We start from the raw sequence: 25,022 nt of genomic DNA, 5'->3' as shown, positions 1-25,022 counted from the left end.
TTTGTCAAACATTAATCACCTGATTTATAGTTGGAGGGGGAAGGTGGGAGGTGTGTCTGTGTACAATGCAACTTTATCTTTATTGCACAATAACTCAACCTTATCAGAAATACTATATCTTATTAATAAACAACTGGGTTGTGTTTTTTTCCTTCAATATATAATTCACTTTGAGCAAACAGTTTAACAGTTTAAATTGTTATCTCTTATGGCAATGGTGCCAAAACTCGATCCTGAAGCACCCTAAAGCTAGGTACACATTTGGCCGACAGGTCGGCCAAATTACTGATCTGCCGACCTATCTAACGATTGGTAAATGCATACATACTAGGCAATCTTTGTGCAGATATGTCTGCACTGACATCGCAACTAGGTGGGAATTTGAAGTTGAGATGTCAATCACCGCCGCTGTCCCTGCAGCAAATGCATGGGCAGTCTGCGGACCGCCAGTACACAGGGCCAGACGCGCCGATATATCGGCAGTTATACCGGCTGTGCTGCAGGGCAGATACAATATGTATGTTAACGACTTAGGGCCTAACTCAGAGCCGCTCGCTATCTGCGAGCGCACGCTCTGAATCAGGGCGGGGAGTTTTTTTTTTTTTTTTTTTCCTGCCCGCTCGCTAAGCTGTGGGTGCCCACCCACAGCTAGTCCGAGCGGGCAGTAGATGGTCGTGATTATCGCGACCATCGGCATTGCGAGGAGACCTTTAAGGTATGGTCTCAGCACTCGCAATGCAGAGTGGGCTTCCAGCTCTAATAGAGCCGGAAGTCCACTACTGACATCACGAGTAATGTCAGTAGCTACACCCACAAACGGCACGCGTTCCTTCGGGAACGCCTCCATTTGTTCAGCCATCCCCCCTACCCGCCTACAAAACGTGGCGAGCTGTCGATCAACATCGTCAGCTGCCCCGTTTGCTGCGAGCTCCGGAGCGAGTGAAGGTCTCACTCGCTACGGTCCTCGTGCATGTCGCGCGTGCGCACTGACCACCATCGACCCGCTTGTGAGCGGGTCTGAATCAGGCCCTTAGTTTACAGACACATCGCAAGATATCGGCTGTCCGATTGAACGACCGATATATATCGGCCGGTGTGTATCCAGCTTAACTGTCCAGGTATCTGGATATCCATGCAGGAGCACAGATGGCTTAACTGGTATCTTATTTAATCTGATTTAACCATCTGTGCTCAAGCATGAATAGCCTTAAAACCTGGACTGTTCGGGTGCCTTGAGGACCGAGTTTGGGAAACACTGTCATATATAGGACAGACTGCTGAAATGTGACTGCTTGTGTTTTAAATACACCCGTATCACAGGAGTGAGCCCAAGCCCGGCAGCACATCGCTGATCAGAGTTACGCATTGCTCTGGTCAGCTTATCTTTGGTGAGGGGTTCTGCAAAGTAGGACCTTCACGCAGTCTTTCTTGCTATTTAGTGACGTAGGCTAACGACGGTGTTAATGTGAAAAGCTTTGATGAATACTCATTTGGGAATTATTATTTCATTAATTTTTTTATGGGGTTCATGCAGGCTTGTGAACAGGGTAGCAGCCAAGTCAGGTTTTATAGGTCATTATTTACTAACGAGACTTTGTTTTATTTCCTAGCAGAGATGTTACCCCTGTGCATACCGGACCTTTCGTTTATATTCAGGCAGGATAGACAATATACCCACACTGCACTCTTTTTGGGAGGTGAGCAAGGGCATCGACTCCAGAGCCCCTAATGCTTGGGGCACCCGATGGGCACATGCGCAGTGTAGGTCTGTTTGGTAGGGGACCAATCAGTATAATGAAAACCGTTCAGAGGACAGTAAATTAAACTTGCCTACAGCACATAAACACTTTGAGAACAAATCAAACAAAGTAACTTTGTATCTGGTATAAACCATGCTGCCGTGCAAGGAGTGCAAATATATTTATCTGGTTTGCATGCAGGTAAATACGGGCTGCTTTTGCATGTGGCCCAAAAGTGCTGGACAGCTTTATTGCTACATTGCAATTTACATTTAACTTTGGACACCCATTCTCGTGGCTCATTGCTCTGCCCTGAGCTATATAATCGAGTATTTGATTCCCCGCACTCTACGCCCCAGATTTTTTTTTCTCGCAGCTCCTGAGGCTGCCGGGATAAAATTAAGTGCATACTCTGGGGCTTAACGAGCGGGGTATCCCATACATTCTGGGCACAAATTGCAAATTCCACGCATATTGGTAGCATGAGGATGATGCATAATAATTGAATAGCTCCAGGAGTTAGAGGGGTATTTATCAAAGCTGGGAGAGAGATAAAAATGTGAGAGATAAAGTACTAACCAATCGGCTTCCAATTTACATTTTGCAGGCTGTGTTTATAAAATGATAGTTAGGAGCTGATTGGTTGGTGATTTATTTTTTACCATTTTATCTCTCTCTCTCAGCTTTGATAAATACCTCCCTAAATCTCTCTGCACATACATCTGCTCCACCTGCAGTACAGCATGGTCTTACCAAGGTACAAATGTAGAAAAAAGAAAATTTTGGGTGAAAGAAAAGTTTTTTAGGGTACCTCCAAGGTAAGTTAGCTCTCAGCTCATACATGTACTGTTATCATGCAGTACACCAATTTGTCATTATATGACCCGGAGTGGGTGCTACTATTATGTAGCAATAATTATTTTGGGGTGAGCATTTGGGAGTGGGGCCCCCGGGGTTGTTCTGGCTGGACCTTTCTCATGGCATCACCACTTAATTCACGTAGAATATTTTTTCACTTCTCTATTCGTTTGTATATTTTTTATGTCATTTTAATTCTTTTACATTTCATTAACACTTATTGATTTATCTTTACACATTTATCCTTTTACACTTCACTATCACCTTTTTTCCCCTTTTCGTGTGATGCCCTGTGGATGGTCCTTGGCTGGAATTTTTTGGGGTGCCTTGCTTCTCGGACGTGAACCCCTTAATGTTAGGGACGCTTGTATAGAGGAGCCTTGACGTTGGCCCAGCGCTTATTCATATATTTGCAAATGTATGTAACTAATACCTCTGAATTTCTATTATCATGTAGGATTCAAGTATTTTTGATTTAGCTGCAGTGTGCTGGGGGGCAAATTCCTTTTTTCTGTAGTTCAGTGTAAACCCCGCCCTTTACAAGCACCTGTAGTATATCATTAAGCTGATTGAGCAACTACCATATTTTTTGCTTCAAGGTACAAATGTACCTGCTCTTATTGTTTTACTCCCAACTCAGAACCGGTCCCATTATAGCCATGAACGTTCACTGGAATTATATCGATGTTTCACATCAATATTATATTTTAAAGATGATGTATAGCCCAGCTGACAAATATATTGTTTCAGGGGTGGGTAATAAGCGGCCCACCAGCTGCTGTAGAACTACACATCCCAGCATGCCCTAAAACAATTTTGCTATTAGTCCATGCCAAAACTGTTGCAGGGCATGCTGAGATGTGTAGTGCAACTGCAGCTGGAGGGCAACTCATTGCCCACCTTTGCTTTATAGTATAAGCTTTTTTTGTTTTTTACATTTATGCCCTTCTAGGACTTAGGGCCGTATTCAATTAGCCGCGATAAGTCCGAATCCACGGAAAAGTATCTCGGATGATGTAATTTAGCCAGCGAAAACTTCTCCCCGTATTCAGGGCCTGATTCAGAGCCGCTCGTAAGCGGCCGCTCATTCGCTCCGAGCGATGTTCGCACATCTGCGCATGCGTATGGGTTGTAATGCGCATGTGCCAACCAGTCAGTGCAGTCGGAAATCGTGTGCTCGCAAAATAGCGAATGCCTGCTAATTTGAGTGACAGAATGAGGCGTTTGTGGGTGGTAACAGGGGAAGGTGCTTGAAAACGGGGAGTGGAGATCCGAACGCAGGCGTGCCAAACGGTCAAAACGGGCATTTAATGGGATTGCATAATTAACAAAGCAGCGTCATCGACCACGTCACTTGGTTGTCTTTTAGCCTGAACTGCTCGCATGATTGCGGTAGGAAAATGCTACCGCAAGAATAGCGAGCAGTTCATACGCCTTTCGATGTACTCGATTAATCTAATAAATAGCGGAGATGATGTATGATGTGAGCGGCCAAGGGGCGTCTTTACAAAATAGCGAGCGCATGTTTCGTTCGCTCGTTCAGACATAGAGGCGTCAACAGACCGCAAAGAGCGAGCGCTTAATTTAAATATCCAGGCTCATTTCCCCAAATCTGACAGTACTTTTTGCATATTACAGTTTCGCCGGCTCCCGTTTTCGCCGATTTCTAATTGAATACGGCGGAAAGCTGGTATGCTCGCAGTACTTTTCCGCATTAAAAAGACCAGCGAAGTGGTCGAAAAGTACAGGACTTTCGCCTGGAATTGAACATGGCACATATTGGGTAATTGCTCTACAAATGCTGTTAATACCGATATGCTGTTGTATGTACATGTGGAGACTAATAGGAGATAAGGTACAGAGACGTGATGTAAGCTGGGTGGGGAACACTGGTCTTCTTATCTGTAGTCTCATTCATTCTAACTGGCCAGGACTAGTGATTGGATAGGAGAAATATACTATATGTGGTTCTACAGTCAACATATTTATCTTAAGTGAACTCCTGTATGAAACATGACTACCTTATAGAACCCCTAAGTGTAATGCACAGTGCACTGAGCAGTTTCTGTCTTTTTGTTTTATTTTTAAACAAAGGTGACTTGCCATGCGTTACAGAAATAACTTGCACTGCAATTGCGCACTGTAAAAATATGCAGCGGTCACATGGTTGCAATGTCAGAGATGTCCTTTCTCCAACTAGGATCTAGCAACCTTCGGGTTAAGGTGCATACACACACAACGATTTTTTAAACGACTATCGATAATTATATCGTTAATCGTTCAGTCGTTGAAAAAAATCGTTCACTTTCTGAGTTAAAACGATGAACGATTATCGTTCATGCGCATTCACGTTTGTAGTTCAGTCAGACTGACCAACTCAACGATTTTCAGTAAGGCAATATGCAAAAATCGTCTGTAGTTCAAAAAAATCATTCATTACATTTAGTAAATGAACGATTTTAGTAAACGATTTTCGTTCATTGTTCCCTTGAAAAAATTAACGAAAATCGTTTACTAAAATCGTTCATTTACAAAATCGTTGTGTGTGTGTGTATGCAGCTTTAGGCTTCAAGGGGGGAGGGTTAGGGTTAGCCTGTGAGAAAGGTGGGTTAGGGAAGGGTATTTTAACTGTGCCGGTGTTCTAACCGTTCATCATTTATGAAAGTATAATGCCAACACTGTTAAATGCTTTCAATAACATTACTGATGTATCGGCGCTGTGTGGTTGACATTTCGCTTTGACCGTTCATACTGAAAAGGATGTATAGTGCTAAGCTGAAAGATGTAGAAATGCAGAATAAATGACACCACAAATCTGTGGAAGCCTACATAAAATGGCCATAATGTTCTTTATTAAATGGATCCAACTACTTCTTGGAAATGTCCCTATTTTTTACAATTGTATGATGATCATAAACTTAATATTAAAACATGTTAGATGCAATTCTTACCATTCGTTCTTATTCTGTATAATGTTATTAGACTTTGTAGGACTGTGTAGGAGATGATATGCCAGTATATGGATTACGGAGGACCAGTAATTATATTTACAGTTGTCACTAACAAAGCAATACTTTTACTGCCCATATTATATCATAGTTGATCTGAGGTGAGCTGGCAGAGACTGAACAAACTGGTGTAGTGATGAGAGATCACATCACATCCAAATCTTAGGGTCCCCTCATTGCCAGCTGCCAACCCAGGACCAGACCCTTTTCCCTTGTTCATTATACAGTCTATTCAGGGAACAGCTTTAGGCACTGGAAAGGTTGATTCCAGACCGCATTATATAGAGATACCAATTATAACCTACCCATTAGCATTACAGATTCTATTCCAAAAATATCATCTGACAATTTGCAAATAAACCCAATCACTTCAATCTGGCTCCTACTGTTTTGTGTAAAACATACAAAATGACTGCCCGGGGCTAGAAGTATAAATACAGCTCTTTTATTCCTTCTAAAAAGTAAACTTTAATTAAAAAAACAAAACAAAAAACTAGCTGTTATCCGTGGCTTTGCCCACGATGAAATCGCTTCTGCCAACATTTTCTTCATTTGAGGTGTTCTAGTTGTATTGCTTTGCATAGGGGCCCTGTCGTAGGAGTGGCCCATGTGACCAGCAGCGCTATACAGACTGGTGTCGGCAGCACCGTCACCCACCACTCACACCCATGTCACTGTGTGCCCTGTGCACAGACTGCTATGTAACCTCTCCTATTCACCCACCAGTCACACCAATGTCACTGTGTGCCCTGTGCACAGACTGCTATGTAGCCTATCCTATTCACCCACCACTCACACCCATGTCACTGTGTGCCCTGTGCACAGACTGCTATGTCACCTATTCTATTCACCCACCACTCCCACCAATGTCACTGTGTGCCCTGTGCATAGACTGCTATGTAACCTATCTTATTCACCCACCACTCCCACCAATGTCACTGTGTGCCCTGTGCATAGACTGCTATGTAACCTATCCTATTCACCCACCACTCCCACCAATGTCACTGTGTGCCCTGTGCACAGACTGCTATGTAACCTATCCTATTCACCCACCACTCCCACCAATGTCACTGTGTGCCCTGTGCACAGACTGCTATGTAGCTTATCCTATCCAAGTGACCGCGGACCCAAAGCACCTCTCCCCCCCCACCCCTTACCGGCCATGCACATGGTGCTGCACATATCTCTTGCATTGATGATGTCAATACATTTTGTTTTTGTTATTGCTCAGTTTTCACTTGACGGAAGGAGATGACACAAAGTGCAGGTTATTTTTTGGGGTCTCCACTACACAATGATGCAGTTTTTATGAAAATTGGTTCAGTAGTTCTTGCACCAACTTGGAATAAACACAATGTACTTATTATATTAGTATAAATACGCTAATTTAAATCACATGGTTTCACGCATCATATTATCAGCAACACTTTTTTTTTTTTCTTTTTTTGCTAAATGCATCTAGATATGGACGTCAGAGTCAGGCCCCAAGTGTGGGTATTCTAAGTTGGACGCAGTTGCATCTGAAGCTTTTGCCGCAATTGCGCCTGCTGCTTTGTGCTAGCCACTACAAAGCCCTTTCCTGGTTTGCAATGTGCAAGGACTGAGACTTCCATGTTCAGCGTCCTTGGACGCTGAAGTCCCTCTTGGAGCGTCTTGACACACCATTGAATCCTGCAACAGCCCTATGTCTGGATGTTAACGGTTCATTCCTATATTGTAATGTTGATGCAGATAACCACAACTTGTGCATAAATAACTGAAACCCCTTTATTTTATTTTGCAGAAACTTTGGATTCAGCCAAAAGACCAAGATGTCTGTGCGGTTAGAAGACTATATTACAAGTGAGAGATCGCCCATTCCTGCGGTTATAATAGGTAAGTCTATATCGCTGATTAATACGGCAAGGCCAGACTTCCAGTACACGAAAAGCATCGCAATGCTGGTTTATATTAGGATTTGTCGCAGCGTATCGGCCCTAGATTCATCCCTGATCCATGTCACGCCTGCTGTACATCTTGGCCTGATCTCTGTTTTATTTAAGTACAGAAACAAGTTCCAACATGTATCGCATTACGTAAGCCGACCGTGCCCATGCCTGCTGATGTCACCGCCAGTCAGTTGGAGAAGCGGAGCAGCTGGTTCTTTAGCAGAGCAAATGTTTATTATCCTGTATTTAACAGTATCTTCTTGGCAGTGTTGCTGAGAATAAACATCTATTAAGTTCCAGCATATTCCCAGAGAGTAGGTAAAAGGTCTTCTACTACCAAAGGCTTTGCAGTGCACCAGCAGGACTGGCCGAGGCACTAGATTCTGTAGCACTTATTTTTATCACAAATAATTAAAGCAAATGAGTGTTCAGATATTTCTTCCCTTTTTTAGGAACATTTTATATTGTTAGGAGGGAGGCTCATCTCTGAAGCTGTAGAGCAGGGATGGGGAATCTCAGGCCCGAGGGCCACATAAGGCCCCCGGACCATTTGGTCTGGCCCTCAGACCTTTTTTCTGCTAGCCTCATCTGGCTAGCAGGGTGCCTAGAATGGCATCCTGCAGCCAGAATCTATGCAGCAGTGCTGCCTGGAGCATCCTTAGGACACTTCAGATGGTCACACCACTGTCCTTACAGCTCGCCAGAGCATCCTCAGGATGATCCAGGCATTGATGTAATCACTGGCGATTGTGGCCCCCATCAGTCATCACACAGAGAGGAGGCGTGGTCTGCACTGGGGCCCGCAAATAATGTTATACATATCAAAATGCCCTCAGCAGAAAAAATGTTCCCCACCCCTGCTGTAGAGTGCCAGACAGGATTATAGGCTCTCTCTGCAGAAATGTATTGTGTTGACTGGGGAATTCATATACTGTACAAGGGAAGCGTCCATGATGTCACAGCAGTTTAACAGACTACAGTCTAAGCTCTAAAGCTAGGTACACACTATGCAATTATTGGTCCTATTTGGCAATAAAGGGGTGATCGGACTGTTCTTACTGTGTAGTGTGTAGGCATGAGCGTTTCGGTGATAAAATGGTAAAGAAATCGCCCACAAACACTCTTGTTCACTTATTGGATTGGCCAGACTTGCCAGAAGAAATCACCCAAAAAGTCCCGATATAGTGTAGTGTGTGATAATCAAACCATATTTCTTACCAATTTTTCTCTTTATCCTTGTGGGCGGACATATGCAAATTATCAATCCATGAGGGTAAAAATCGGCAGCCTTTTATTTAAATGGCAGGGTGTGTACGGCAGATATTGGGACCTTCCACTTGCAGAAAAATCGTGCCGAATGTTGTTCCGACCAAACAAATCGCATAGTGTGTAGCTAGCTTAGCCTACTGAGAGTCTGTCTCCAACGTGTAGGGTGCTTCAGGTGTGTAGACTAACACTTTACATTCTAACAGAGCAGTCGAGTCAATACAAAACAATGGGGAAGATGTATAAACGGGCGATATGGGGGTTTAGTGGTATCAGCGCTCGTTATGTGCGCTGATACCACTTCTCGCCCGGGTATTAATGTGGTGTTGGGTGTTAGATGACAGGGGCGTTATGCGTCCCTGTCATTATCGGCGCTGGTACCTATAAATTAGCATGCCCTTGAATGGTCAGTGGCTCAGACCGTTCTTACATCTCGGCACAGAGGTGAAGAAGGAAGAGTTCTAGCCGCACGATGCGTGCTGCTATAATACATCTCCCCCAATATGTTTTTCGTTCATGGATCTGGACATTTTTAAATTTAGGGTTTAGAGGACATTTAATTTCTTTGCAGAGAGTATGATTATATGGCATTGTGAATGGGTTTCTTCTTGCAGGTAATGGCCCATCGGGGATCTGCCTATCGTACCTGTTGTCCGGTTATACTCCATATGTGAAAGAAGGAGCTGTGCATCCAAACCCCTTATTACAGAGGAAGCTGGAGGAATTCCCTGAGCTCCCGATCACACAGCAGGTAAGCAGATACCTGGAGCTCACACAGAATTCTATGGTGGTGTCCTGGAGGAGATAAACTCACTGCTATGTCTGAGATATAATGTACAACAAGTGTAATATTGCTGATAGCGGGAAGTTTTACGGTTATCTGGGTCAATGTAAAGCAAATCTTGCTATAGACGAAGCTGCAATAAAGCAAATTTCCCTGTTTATTTATGATATTATGTTATAAGGATAAGGGTAGAGCTATTCCTATTGTCTGTCAGGGTTTTGAAGCTTCTAAATGACATTTATTATTTCTGCCATCATCTAGATGAAATATATTTCATGAGACCTATATGGTACATGTCAGTGCTCCTACATACTCCTCCTTTAACCCCACGTGCCCCTTCTGCTCCACGGGAGGTTTCTGTCCTCCTTGAGCTTGCCTTAGGACACCTGCGTTACGGTTTGACAGGTGTACCGCCCCAGGGGTGTATCTATAATGGGTGCACCCATATTTTCTAATACTTAACGCTCCGAAGTCCCGCGTCGGGTGTCGCAGCCCTTCACAAAACGCCTGGAAAATGGCTACCGCTGCTATTTTCCCGTAGACCTGCTCATGCTCTTCAAATATTGAATGATGGTATTCAGTGTTCTCTGCACCACAGAATTCCATCTTGCAGCCAGGACTTATATCAGAAATAAAATCAGGTGGCGCTCAATTTACAAACCAACACACAGACGTTAAAAAGTAACAATTTATTACAAAAACATCATATATAATAATAACTCCCTGGAGTGGGACAAATAAATAAAATAAAATGTAGCACAGATGCCAACACTTAATAACAAAATGTATTTATTTATTTATTAACAGTTTCTTATATAGCGCAGCATATTCCGTTGCGCTTTACAATTGTAAACATTAATAGAACAAAACTGGATAATAACAGACGGATATATAGGTAGGAGGGCCCTGCTCGCAAGCTTACAATCTATAGGGAAATAGGCAAAATGCAACAATACAGTAGCCAATCGCTAAATGTAACACAAATATCAGCACTTAACTGCACAAATAACTGGAGTAACTGTTTACTAGATCGAGCTTGTATATATTCAAAAATATCTGGGCTCATCACAGTGGCGGATTAAGCCTTCAGGGGGTCCTGCCCGCACTCATCTGGTCCATCCCCTCTTGTCAGCACGGCCCCTAATCGTTGTCCAGACCGCCCCCACTCGCCCGGCCTTTCGAAAACGCACAAGACTGCACAGTGAAGCAGTGTACTAACTTAATCCACATTGGGCGCACCATGCTCTCTACTGCGCCACCAGTGACTTAAAACTGTATGGTACTGTGGGCATGATTCAGACCCGCTCGCAAGCATGGTCGATGGTGGCCCATTGCACACGTGCAGGGTGCACGAGTCCCGGAGCGAGTCCAAAAAGCACTCGCTCCAGCGCTCGCATCCAAAAGGGGCGGCTGTCGATGTTGATCGACAGCTCGCCCCATTTGGAAGGTGGGGCGGGGGGGGGTGGGGTGGCTGAGCAAACGGAGGCGTTCCTGCAGGAACACCTGTCGTTTGTGGGGCGGCCCTACTGACATCCCTCTTGATGTCAGTAGGTGGACTTCCTGCTCTATTAGAGCAGGAAGTCCACTGGGGCTTGCGGCAATGAGACCCTATCACAAGGGTCTCATCGCAAGCCCTATGGTCGCGATGGTCTTGACCATCACCTGGCCGCTCGCAATAGCTGTGGGTGGTCACCCACAGCTATACGAGTGGTCAGGAGGCCGCACAAAAAAAGAAAAAAAACGCCCTGATTCAGAGCGAGCGCTATTTCAGAGCGTCCGGCTCTGAATCAGGCCCTCTGTGCACAGTGCACATTTATGGATCTCCTTTGTACATTGCCACGTGCCCATGCCAATTAAATTACTTCCATTTTTGCAGCAGAGGACACAAAATAATTGCTGCAGCCGCTAGGAGAGAACTTGTTGAGTGGTTGCGGTGACCTCCTTGTGCATGAAATACACACTTTGGAAGATGAAATGTGAATAATCATTCAGTAGAAGTCCCCTTTGAGCAATTACAAATAACACCCCCCCACTTATCTAAGTAGAAAACAACATCAACTTAATCAACTGATTCCTTTATTGACAGCAGAGCCTGCAGGCCTCTATACTACCACCTGGGGACCCTACATGTGTGAATAATATTTTCTTAGCCATCAGTATTCTGTTTAAAGTTGAATCACATGTTAAATCCAGTTCTGCTGCCATTAAGTAAACTGGTTTTATCTATAATGTGTTTTAAGTAAAAGAAAATGCAGAACTGAAATTCTCACCACATTACCTTACTTGTAGTAATCCTTTTCACTCCTTGGAGCCGACTCAGTTATCATCGATGCGTCACTGATCATCCTGCGATGTTCAGCTATATATAACTAACTGCCTATTACAGTAGGTTCAACATCGCTAATTTTCCTGTAGTGTGCAAGGGAACTAGCGATGTTCCGGGTCACGATGGGCCATTTTAGATGGGTACGTTGCGGCCAAGCCGTGAATTGAATCGCCCCCATAAATTCATCTGGAACAAGCAATATTTCTAAACCGAATTCTATTGTGATGCAATTGGCCACATAATACACCTATGGGAACAAGTCTTAAACCTACTTCAGGCTTCCACAGTAATAAACACTATGGACTAAATTTACTAAGCGGTGGGTTCTAAATCTTGGTGGTTTTGTGGTGGTTTGGCTACCTGCCGATTTATCAAGACCAAAAACACCTTAATAGTGAACTTTACAATGGAATAAAATTGAATTTCAGCACCTTCAATGTTTTAGTCGGTGAAAAGAATAGAAACCCTGGATTTATCAAGCGGTGGTTTTGAAAACCTGCCCAAGAAAATGACTAGGCTCAGACAGGCGTGATTATGAAACACCAGGTGAATAAATTGATTTTGACAGGCAGGATTGATTGGTGGGAATTTCATCCAATTGGTCTATGGGGGATTATGATGCCTCTCACCAGACATTACTGGACTTTACCAGAAATAAACAAAAATATAAAACCTCATTTATTTATATATATTTATAAATAACATGCAATCACCACACAAAACACACACACACACACACACAAAGGACTTAAAATTAAAAATAAAAAAAACTATGGAAAAAACACCTCAAACAGGCAAAATACATTACAAGAAACAAGACTACTATAAAAAATTAAACCTCGTCATAGTTAGCAATCACTTTATATCTTTCTCCTACTGCTGTCCTATACTGTAGCTTTCTCCTTCTTCTCTACTTAAACTCCTGATAAACCCACAAAGTAAAAGTAGCCAACTGTCTGTCTCCGTGATATCAATTGAATGGTGCTTTCTATAACACAGTAACACAGGTAAATGAATATGAATAGAATGCTATAGCTTCTATTCCACAGTCGTCTGTTTCTGATGTCCGTTGAATGTTGTGTCTATAAAATCACCATTATATGAATAGAATAGTTTCTAATCCGCAGCGGTTTCAATAGAAATCGCTGCCCAGTTGAACAAGCCATGGCGGGTTGTCATTTAAAACCCATTGGGGGGATTGATGGCAGTTTCAGTTTAGACAGAAAAAACGCTGCTTAGTAAATACTACCTATAAGACCTGAAAACAAGCGTTAATCCGTGACTATTATAAAATGACACCAAAACCGCTGCTTATGAAACTTAGCCCTACAGCGCCTATTTGTAGCACAATAGGAATGGACAATCCATGGGCAGTGTTGGGGAAAGGTAGATCCTTAGTTTAGCACCACCATTATGTTATTCCATGTATTTGTTGATGAGTGTCTCATGATTGTGTGTACCTTTTTTATAGGATCTGGAGTACCTGTCTGAGGGTTTGGAGGGTCGCTCCCACAGCCCAGCTGCTCTCTTGTTTGATACGCTGCTCAGACCAGACACTGACTTTGTTGGAGATGTGGATTCTGTATTGAGCTGGACTCGAAGACCGGAGCGAGCCATTCCCCACCTGGTGCTGGGGAGAGGACCAATAGGGGGGGCATGGAATGTATGTATCTATCGTGGAGAACAATTTATTATTGCTCTTCCAATAATTGAGCATGTGGAATGCAGCTTCCTAGAGATGAAGCATTAGTTATTATAAAAAGCTAGGTACATTAGATAATAACAAGTCACCATAGGTCTTAGTTCATACGGGATCAAATAGTGTACCCTATAACGCACAGATGTATATTTAGTTACAAGGTCATGATTTCCAAGGCAGCCGTTTTTTGGACCAAACCAATATTCAACATAACTATTCACCAGGAGCTAGCGACTTTCCCGGCATGAACCACTTTTATGGTTAAATATTAGTTCAGCCCACAAAATCGCTGTCTCTATTGACCCTTTAATATCACATTTAGTTCCTCTTTCTAGTATCTAGGTGCATTCCCTTCTGCCCGCAATAGTTATAGATCATTGCAGACTAGGGACTAGTGGGGAATGTTTCCTGAGACCTACAGTATTATGTAGCATCTAGAGCACAGGTTCTCAAACTCGGTCCTCAGGACCCCAAATAGTGCATGTTTTCCAGGTCTCCTCATAGAATCACAAGTGAGATATTAGCTCCACCTGTGGATCTTTTAAAATGTGTCAGTGAGTAATTAATACACCTGAGCTCCTGCTAGGTGACCTGCAAAATGTGAACTGTGTGGGGTCCTGAGGACTGAGTTTTAGAACCACTGATCTAGAGGAAACCTGTCATAGCAAACTTTGCTTCTACATGCATGGGTGTCTGCAGATCCAGCTTCTGCTGGTAGCTTATTAATATCTGCATTGCCTATCACGCCTGCAGTTATTATCTTGTGTATCTCCCCATGTTTACTTCTGCCTCTGTTCCGACATAAATGTCTGTAGATAGAACAACTTTTTCTAAAGTACACCTCTGCTCGTCTGTATAACTCCTTGTCCAATGTAACCTCCTTGTGTGTTAAACAGCCCTTCTAGTGGCGCCATGTGTGGTGTGACTCTGTAGAGCCGAGCGTCTTTTCGTGGGACATTTTCCCTTAAAATGCGTCTTATTCGCAAAGCGATGCGAATGGGACGTACAAGCAGCTTCTGCTGATTAAAATATCGGCATGCCTGTATTCTGTGTGCGACTGCGGGTGCATCCGCCTGCGAAATTGTACATTACAGTGTCACAGCCGCTGACACTGTAACGTAGCATTTCGCATGCAGATACACCCGCAGTGGAAGACAGAGTATAGGCATGCCGCATATCATTTTACTCAGCAGACCCTGCTTGTCCATACTATTCACATCCCTTTGCTAATAAGACACATTCTAAGGGGCAACATTGCACGGAAAGACACTCTGCGCTACCAAGTCGCACGGCGCTCATACGTTGTGTAACGCGACTTGTAGCACACGGACACATCTGTATATATCAATATAATATGTGTAATTCTATAATTGTATTAGGAAGCAAATAACTAGAATACAGACATTGCAGATTGATGCACTCAATGTGATTGGTGCTCTAGTGACAGACTTATAACCAGCATTAATACTTGTATTTTAGGCCATTGAGGGGTCAATGATAACTCTTAGTCGTGGAGATTGGATGGGCCTCCCAGATTTATCTTTTAAAGACTGGATGAGAATGAAAAGGAGGTAAGAAAGGATAGAACTATATAAACTGTATTAAGTTTGCTGTGATGGGCGGCCATGATGTACTGCGATGTGCGCAGCTAAACCCCAGCACTAACCGTTTTCTTGCGCAGCTCTGTCGGGTGTCGAGGAAGACTGGCGATGTCGGTGGCCACAAACTGCTGCTGTTCTGACGCCACTTTGTGGCCATCATCTCCAGTTGCATTGCCAAATGCTATTACTGTTTCAAAAGGCTCTGATTCACAGGGCAGCAAATACAGGGACTGATTCAGTGGCGCACGCAGTGTCGATGCCGCCCGCAAGTGGCCGATGTCTCAGCCTGCGCATGCCTCTAAGTCGGACTGCACATGCGTCCTGATGGTTACCGCGAAAAGACACGGACACAAATTTGGACGGCAGCTAGAGGTAGTTTCAGTGGGTGTTTTTGGAATGGTAACTGGAGTGGCGAGCCACCGCTGCATGACTCAGTCAGCGACTGCGTCCTTTGCCGCAGTTGCACTAACACTGGTGGCCAAGTTCAGATGGAGAATCTGCACCTCCATAGTACTGGTGCAATCCCCAATTGTGCTACCGATGGCGTCTACGCACAGCGGTGGATTAGTGATTAAGTCGTTGGCCGTCTCTGTCTGAAGTCCATTGGCCGCGGCATTAGCATAAAAATGCAGTCACGCTGTGGCAAACGCAGTTGCGGCTGCAATAGCTGGCACCTCTGAATCAAGCCCACAATCAGCTAGTTTCTCTTACATTAGCACATACTGTCCAGAAAGCCTTGCCACCTCTATTTACCATGCACAGCTACTTGTACAAGTTTGGGAATAGTAATATTCTTTTTTTCATACAGTTGGGCATTCATACAAAATACATAATTATGAATACTTTTGGCCTTAGCAATTCTTCCATTTAAAAATTTCACAATGGAGCTGCTTAACCACAATTCTTCTTCCAATAGTGTGTAAATCTGATAGATATTTCAAGTAATAATAGGTTTTTGTTATTGTGCAGATTAAGCTGTTAATATGCAATTCGTTTCTGGTTTGCCTGCTGGAAAACGTACCAAACAGGTTTACTGTTTTATCAACGACAAACCCCACAAACTCTGTTGTGCACTGAATCCAGCTGAAGCCTCATACAAAATATAAAATGTAAAGCGGAATTTTGAATATTAATCAGATGACTCTCACAAGCACAAGAAGAATGTACCTGGCACAGTGATTAGTTTCTGATACAGATCTACATTTACGGTCTCTAGTCCTGTGAAAAGCACGGCTCATTTACTGGGTTCTGTGCATTTTTCATTTCCTGCTCTGTGTTTCTCTAGTTTTGAACCGAGCTGGGAGAAATCACTCTGTCGGCTCATTAGAGTGTTCAGACACGACTGCTGATCTTGTGGTACAAAATGACCTGCCCACTTTTGTGGTTGTTAGTAAAGGAAAGATGTATAGGACAGGAGCAGGATATGGGGTTGAGTATAATAAACACTGTACAGGTCGACACCAATTGGTCAAAAAAGTCAGTAGGTCAACAGGAACAAAGTGTTGACATACAAAATGTCGACATGAATGTATGTCGACAGGGTCAAAAGGTCGACATGGGGATGGTCGACACACAAATTAATCGACACATTATTTTTGTTGTCTAACCCTCATCTTCACACTAAACCTAACGGTCCCTCCTAGTGCCTAACCCTTAAAAAATAAAAAAATAAACCTTTTTTGTATCAACCTTTTCCACCTGTTGACCTATTGATTTTCAACTAATTGGTGTCTAACTATTTAGTGTCGACCTTCCAACCGAAACCCCAGGATATGTCTGCAAAATCTAGTTCCCACCACTTAGCAGAGCCACAGGCATTCAATGCAGAGGAGCCCTGTGATTTTGGAAAAACTAGTGGTAGTTGTTTTATTAACTAACCATGTTTATTTCTGCTTTCTTTTAGAAACCTTAGAAATGATAGGTCCACGGCAGGTGACATCCTAAACTACTACCAGTACTATGTAAAGAACAAAAGGCTTGAGGACCATTTTGTGTCTGGCGTATTTGTCACCTCTGTTGTAAAAATGAACAAAGATGTTGACAGTTCTCCTGGGAATGAGATCATCTTGAGTCCTCCAGAGTGTAAAGGCGAGAACGCACCGGAGAAGAGACTCTTCAGAGTTAGTGGATTTATCAAACATGACTCTGGCTCTAAGAAAAACTTCTGTCTCTATGCAGAGAACGTGGTATTGGCTACGGGGACTTACGACAGCCCGTTACTGTTGGGCGTCCAAGGGGAAGATCTTCCGTTTGTGTCACACCAGCTTTCTGCCCTTGAGGAGGCAGTGAAAGCTAAAAGAGTTGACCAAGACACTGATCCAGTACTGATCATTGGGGCAGGATTGACGGCTGCAGATGCCATTCTGCTGGCTCATCACTATAACATTCCCGTAATCCATGCATTTAGAAGACGTGTTAATGATCCAGCACTGATCTTCAATCAGTTACCACAGGTCATGTACCCAGAGTACCATAAGGTGCACCAAATGATGAAGGAGCAGTCCGTCTTTCAAGGTGGACCCTACAAGGGCTACATCAGCTTTCCTGAGCACCATGCCGTTTTCTTCAATGACGATAAGAAGTGTATCTTCAGAGACAAGCATGGCCAACACAAGGTGTTCAGAGTCTCCATGGCCCTTGTACTAATTGGTTCCAACCCCAACTTGTGTTTTCTTCCCAAAAGTGGTATACACCTGACTACAGACAATCAACAACCCGTAAGCTCCAAAAGAAACCCTCTTGATATCGATCCATTCAGCTACGAGTGCATTCAGGAAAAAGGACTCTATGCGGTGGGACCTCTGGCCGGAGACTATTTTGTACGTTTTGTTCAAGGAGGAGCTTTGGCTGTTGCCAGCTCTCTGCTAAAATCTCAGGTGAAGCCTCCTTAATGAATGCAACCCACCACTGTGTCTTCTAGAGCAGTCCTAGACCTTCATGAAACATGCACAGCTTGGATATCTCCGCCAACTTGACAATGGCAAACCTATATTTGCATCATTCCATCTCCAAGGAAGACCTGTACCTGGCGAGTCTGGCCAATGTTTTAAAGTGGCGATCTTTGAAAAGGCAAAACCAACCCGGTTTTGGTGCCTTTTAAACGATTACCACTCTAAAACATCGTCCAGACTCTCTGAGATCTCGCCAATGCCTGTAAGTCGCAGGCTATTACATTTACCCTCTAATCCTTCTGATGAGTGTTTGTATACATAAGCTATCATTTCTACACCGCAATCTTACAATGTGTGGATATGTTACAGTGACCATAATGTAAAGCTATATCTTCATATTCGTGAAGTGATTTTATGAAAAGGGTTACTGTATGTACAAAATATACATAGTACATAGATCATCTTTTAAAACTAAAATATACTTTTTTTTTTTTAATGGTTCTTACTTCTCCTGCACTAAAAAAATAGTCTTTTGTTCCCATGTATGTGTACTCAACATAAAAACACAGGACTATCTAAGATGAAAGGGCATCTTGTAATATTTAATATATACATTTTTAAAAACCTTAATAGACCTTGAGATGTTCCACTTTGTATATACATTTCCTATTCGGCTGAGTGGTGCTCACAACCTTATAATGACAGTTGATTTTGCGAATGTATGCAAATATACTGTATTTGTCAATCTTATAAGCATCTTAATACAAACCTACTTGTATTTTATATTTAATAACCCTTTGGATTATAGCCCTGTTCATAAGATTACATGGGAAAGATGAAATATAGGAAAGTTAAAAAGACTTTAATCATTTTAAAATCATTCTGTTTTTTAGGTAAAGTTAAACTTTAATTGCTGAATCCAATGCACGAATGCCCTTTTTTTTATTTTTTTTATATATTTTCTTCTATATAAAAATGTGAAACTGCTAATATATTTTTATATATAATATGTTAATTTTTAAATGTTTTGTATATTTATATTTGAAATGACTAACGCTCTTCTTTTTATATAATTGTTTTTGTGTACATTTGTAAATAAACATTGACATTTATACAAAGTGCTATAAATGGTTCCTACATTGAAAAAACATTTAATAAAAAAAATTTATATTTCAAATTTTTCTTTCATTTGTCAAAAGGAATTTATCAGAATGGGTCATGTGACAAGCGGGAGGTGTCTGTTTCTTTACTATGGGTGTTTGGTTTAAACATGCCTGAGTAAAAATGTTGCATAACCTTTTTTATTATTTCTATTATACAGCACATTGTTGCCTAATATATGTAGTAGAGCCATGTTATATTGCATGACACATTAAATAAAATTGTTCTTTTTGTTCATATACTGTAGTAGATATTTAGGGGCTGTTCTCCAACGTCCCCTCCACTTTTCTAAATTCTGCAGCTGCGACGACTCCAAAAAAAAATATTAGGCTTTACACTACATTAGGTAAAAGCTAAAAAAACATAGGGATCCGCGTACACTGAATTATGATAATGGTGTCTATGAAGGTTAAACCAATGTAGAAACTACTTTATCCACATAGTCTAAATAATGGGGCAATAATCATTGAATCGGGCTATGCAGACCACAGTCCCCGTTAATATATAAAAATATATATATATATACATACATACATACATACAGTAAGGTCCATAAATATTGGGACATTGACAGAATTTTGATATTTTGTCCTCTATTCACCACCACAATGGCTTTGAAATGAAACAAACAATATGTGATTTAACTGCAGACTTTCAGGTTTAATTTGAGGGTAATTACATCCAAATCAGGTGAACGGTGTAGGAATTACAACGGTTTCTATATGTGCCTCCCACTTTTTAAGGGGCCAAAAGTAATGGGACAAACTAAATAATCCTAAATCTAACTTTCACTTTTTAATACTTTGTTGCAAATCCTTTGCAGGCAATTACAGCCTGAAGTCTGGAACGCATAGACATCACCAGATGCTGGGTTTCATCCCTGGTGATGCTCTGCCAGGCCTCTACTGCAAATGTCTACAGTTCCTGCTTGGTCTTGGGGCATTTTCCCTTCAGTTTTGTCTTCATCAAGTGAAATGCATGCTCAATCGGATTCAGATCAGGGGATTGACTTGGCCATTGCATAACATTCCACTTTTTAGCCTTAAAAAACTCTTTGGTTGCTTTTGCAGTATGCTTCGGGTCATTGTCCATCTGCACTGTGAAGCGCTGTCCAATGAGTTCTGAAGCATTTGACTGAATATGAGCATATAATATTGCCCGAAACACTTCAGAATTCATTCTGCTGCTTTTGTCAGCAGTCACATCATCAATAAATACAAGGGAACCAGTTCCATTGGCAGCCATACTTGCCCACGCCATGACACTACCACCACCATGCTTCACTGATGAGGTGGTATGTTTTGGATCATGAGCAGTTCCTTTCCTTCTCTTCTCTTCCCATCACTCTGGTACAAGTTGATCTTTGTCTCATCTGTTAATAGGATGTTGTTCCAGAACTGTAATGGCTTTTTTAGATGTTGTTTGGCAAATTCTAATCTGGTCTTCTTGTTTTTGTGGCTCACCAATGGTTTCCATCTTGTGGTGAACCCTCTATATTCACTCTTGTGAAGTCTTCTCTTGATTGTTGACTTTGACACATATACATCTACCTCCTGGAGAGTATTCTTGATTTGGCCAACTGTTGTGAAGGGGTTTTTCTTCAACAGGGAAATAATTCTTTTGTCATCCACCACAGTTGTTTTCCGTGGTCTTCCGGGTCTTTTGGTGTTGCTGAGCTCTCCGGTGCGGTCTTTCTTTTTAAGAATGTGCCAAACAGTTGATTTGGCCACACCTAATGTTTTTGCTATCTCTCTGATGGGTTTGTTTTTTGATTTTTCAGCCTAATGATGGCTTGCTTCACTGATAGTGACAGCTCTTTGGATCTCATATTGAGAGTTGACAGCAACTGATTCCAAATGCAAATGTCACACCTAGAATCAACTCCAGACCTTTTACCTGCTTAATTGATAATGAAATAACGAGGGGATAGGCCACACCTGTCCATGAAATAGCTTTTGAGTTGATAGTTCCATTACTTTTGGCCCCTTAAAAAGTGGGAGGCACATATAGAAACCGTTGTAATTCCTACACCGTTCACCCAATTTGGATGTAATTACCCTCAAATTAAATCTGAAAGTCTGCAGTTAAAGCACATATTGTTTGTTTCATTTCAAAACCATTGTGGTGGTGAATAGAGGCCAAAATCTGAAAATTCTGTCAATGTCCCAATATTTATGGACCTGACTGTGTGTATATGTGTGTATGTATGTATGTATGTATGTATGTATATATATATATATATATATATATATATATATATAAATATCCTGCGCTATGGAGAGCATAGCTTTTCTGAGCTTGGCCTGCAGATGCCGTTAGCCTTTCTGTCCAAGGAGAGAAAGCATTGTCAGAGAGGTCTATTGATCCCTTCCCTGGCAGTCTCCATGTTCTATCCCAACCTGCAATTGCGGTTTGGCTTTGTGCGGGGCTTGCAGTAAAGTGACAGCGATTGCGCTTTTACCTGTGACCTCTTCTTTGTTAAACTGCTACGAAAAATAAATTATTGCCTCTGTGATAAATTCTTTTCGTGGCCCCATTGCCACCAATGGTGGGTAGACCCCAATGTAGCCAAAACATTGCATCTTTCATGAGCTGTTGTCCATCGTTTCAAAATCCTATGTATACTGTCTGCTTATCTTAGGTAGAAATCCTTATGCTTGGTCACTTAGCACTTTATGCATGAAAGGGCGAGCTGAACATTTTGCTCAGTAAAGGTGACCTGTGCCGAAAAAGTTGCCATAAATGAATGCACTTTTGGTTTAATTCATAGACCCACTAACACAGACTTTGCAGACTTTAGAGAGAAATGAAACCAGAGCACATATTATGCACAGCTACAAACCCCTTTAATGCCATAAAATGCACAAGGATATACAAACTTTTGGGAGCCAACTAAGTTGTCATTATATACAGAACCATAAATCGGTATTAACACTTAAGAGCGTCACAATTACCTGACTAGGAAACTGTTTAGTTCTAAACCGCTTGGTGGCTACCTTGTTCTGTAGGTAGCCAGAGGCAATTCAATGCACCTAGTTATAAACATAATCAACAGCACCCAGAAATGTAACTTGCCTGTATTAATGTTGCACTTATTGAACTTTATTTTCTGGGGTACTGGCCAGTCAGGGGATGTGACTGCACGACGTGTTTTAATCGCAGTTCTTCTAGGTCCTCCAGTAATCCTGTTTGCCACCCATTTTGTTGCTTAATCCTGTGTAAATAGCCTACTATATCCACCGAACTGTGTCTAAACTGGGAAAGAGGAAATGTAATTCTTCCAACAGTGTGGCAGGCAAGTCACTACACTAATGGCTGGGGTGCTGAAAAGGGTGAGTATGTACAAAGGTCAAGGTTGCTTCGGAGCCTCTCAGTAGCGGATTATAATGCAGCAACAACACTGGGTTTGCGAAAAATCCCCTGAGAAGAGCTTGAAGGGGATTCACAGGGACAGAGCTTTCTCGCAAGCTCTGTCCCTGCATGCGATATTTGGTACATCCCTGCAATGTATTCAGATATTGCATTGCAAATTTATCACATGCCATCCGCATCCGAGATGTGGATTGTGATAAATATGCCTGTAAGTGGTCTATTTATTCAATGTTTTTTTTCCCCATAAAATTATGTAGAAACTGCAGTTCCTGCATAATCTTATGAATTGTTGCTATGTGCAATAGCTGCAGAAGGCTAATTAGCATTGCAGATCGCAGTCCCCATTATTATCAATGGGGACTAAAATTTGACCTCTATGTACGAAACTAGTTTGGCCCGGTTAGTTTAAATCAGTGGTCGCCAACCCATAATTTTGGTAGCTGCATTACTGCTGATTCAACTAGGAGGAAGTGACCTCTGATGCACGCTCCCCTGTGGTGTTGACGCCGTGGGTGGAGTCACGGGGAAGAGCCTCAAGTGATTGCCACAGCCACTACGGCAATCATCTGATGTACTTCCCCGTGATTCCACCCACGGCGGAGCGGCACAATACTTTACGGACACTGCAAGTGATTCCCGCTCAGGCCTGCCTATATCTTTTGCTTCTCTACTGCACTTACCTCCATGGAGCTGGTAATTAACAGTGAAATGTGCCTGTTCTTAAACTTTATTTACAGATTGCAACAATATCTCTGTATTAATTAAATACATTGAAAACAACATATTCATTACATGACCTTCAATTGTTCGGTTATTAGCCAGATTTTTTTTTTCTATAGTTTTAGTAGCTCTTCAGGAGTTTTCATTTAGCTCAAGCAGTCTTCAGATGGTGTAAACGCTGTAAGCCTATGGGGGCTTTGCTTGCAGGAGTGGGATCTTACGATCCCTCTCCTGCAGCCTCCAGCTAGCTCCGGTAACCGGCTGTGAGCTTGCGCATTGTCAGATTCCCCCGGAGGCGTGTTTAACATGTGGGAAGTAACTTGCAGGGACAGGGGTTATTGCTACCCTAAATGTTGCTGTTTAACAAACTACAAAGGGGGATTAAAACAGGATCCCATGACAGACTACATTATTACTCTGTAATTTACACATGGAGTACTATTCGTTAACAATGATAATATATGGAGTATTATCACACTAGTTGATTAACAGATTTTGGGGGGTATTTATCAAAGCTGGGAGAGAGATAAAGTTGTGAGAGATAAAGTACTAACCAATCCGCTTCCAATTTACATTTTGCAGGCTGTGTTTAAAAAATGATAGTTAGGAGCTGATTGGTTGGTAATTTATTTTTTACAATTTTATCTTTCTACCAGCTTTGATAAATACCCTCCTTTAGCTCTACATGGGCTGCAGTAACTCTGACTTATCGCTGACTGTGAAGAGTTCCCACAAAGCAGCTGCATTTAATACCTGCAGGAAGTTGTAGATAGACTCAGAGCTTGCTGCCTTGGCTAGACCTATATTGAACAGGTTGAGATCTGCACAAATTTAACACAATACAATTTGCAGAAACAGTAACCACCTGGGGTGGGAGAATAAATGACATGGAAATAAAGGGCAGCCTGGGGTACAATGTACAGTACAATCCATAAAAAAATATGTACATACATGTAAGGATTGGTTAACCCTTCTAACATTCATGCAATACAGAGTTTTTGAACAGGTGTTGCTGCCCTGAAAAACGAAATGCTTTAGGATGCATGACACCATACATGAGACTCCTGAAACGTTATCATTCTGATCTTATTTGTACTTTTAAACAAGGGCAAGCTATTATGGAGAGCAATCTTTGGACAAAAAAAGGCGGCATGGCCATTAATATTATTCGTTATATAGCCTAAACGGAATGGGTTCAAAATCCTGGCAGTCGGGATCCCTGCTGTCAATATACCGACAACGGCATCCCGATGCTTAGGAACCTGACAAGGGTCTGGTAAGTATAGTAGCCCTCCCCCTTCTAACCCTAACCCTCTGTTCCTACATCCTAACACTAACCCTTCCCTTTAGGGGTGCGAAACCCTAACCACCCCCGGGGGTACCTATCCTCCCCGTCCCCTATCCTAACCCTCCCCTCCCCGTGACGGCTAAACCTAACCCTCCCCCCCTGCTGCTAAGTCCTAACCAGCCCCGCTATACTTACGATTGGCATCCCGGCGTCGGCATGTCACCTACTGTTGGTATTCCGGCTCCGGTCTTCTGGCATTGCGGCGCCAAGATTTTGTCAGCCAGGATGCCGGTGTAGGTATATTAACTACATCCCGCCTAAACATACTGCAGAGAAGGTTTAATCAGTGACACCACTCCCTGCCACGGTAAAGCTTCATTC

The 25,022-nt window shown here is 42.4% G+C and overlaps 1 protein-coding gene across 1 annotated transcript in view; it reads left to right on the top strand.

Moving 5' to 3' along the window:
• The window catches only part of OSGIN1 (oxidative stress induced growth inhibitor 1), a 30,760-nt gene extending 11,686 nt beyond the window's left edge, over positions 1-19,074 (top strand). The window contains exons 2-6 of the mRNA XM_088458347.1: positions 7,389-7,480; positions 9,414-9,550; positions 13,381-13,572; positions 15,088-15,179; positions 17,113-19,074. Of these exons, the coding sequence (XP_088314473.1) occupies positions 7,417-7,480; positions 9,414-9,550; positions 13,381-13,572; positions 15,088-15,179; positions 17,113-18,100 (1,473 nt within the window). The 5' untranslated portion in view covers positions 7,389-7,416 and the 3' untranslated portion in view covers positions 18,101-19,074. The remainder of the gene's footprint in view (positions 1-7,388; positions 7,481-9,413; positions 9,551-13,380; positions 13,573-15,087; positions 15,180-17,112) is intronic.
• Positions 19,075-25,022: the final 5,948 nt, after the last annotated feature.

Source organism: Taudactylus pleione, unplaced genomic scaffold, assembly GCF_031769625.1.
Source record: "Taudactylus pleione unplaced genomic scaffold, aTauple2 ptg000828l, whole genome shotgun sequence".
Classification (NCBI taxonomy): Eukaryota; Metazoa; Chordata; class Amphibia; order Anura; family Myobatrachidae; genus Taudactylus; species Taudactylus pleione.
Note: the sequence above shows the minus strand (reverse complement) of the source record. Positions and strands in the feature narration are given on the sequence as shown.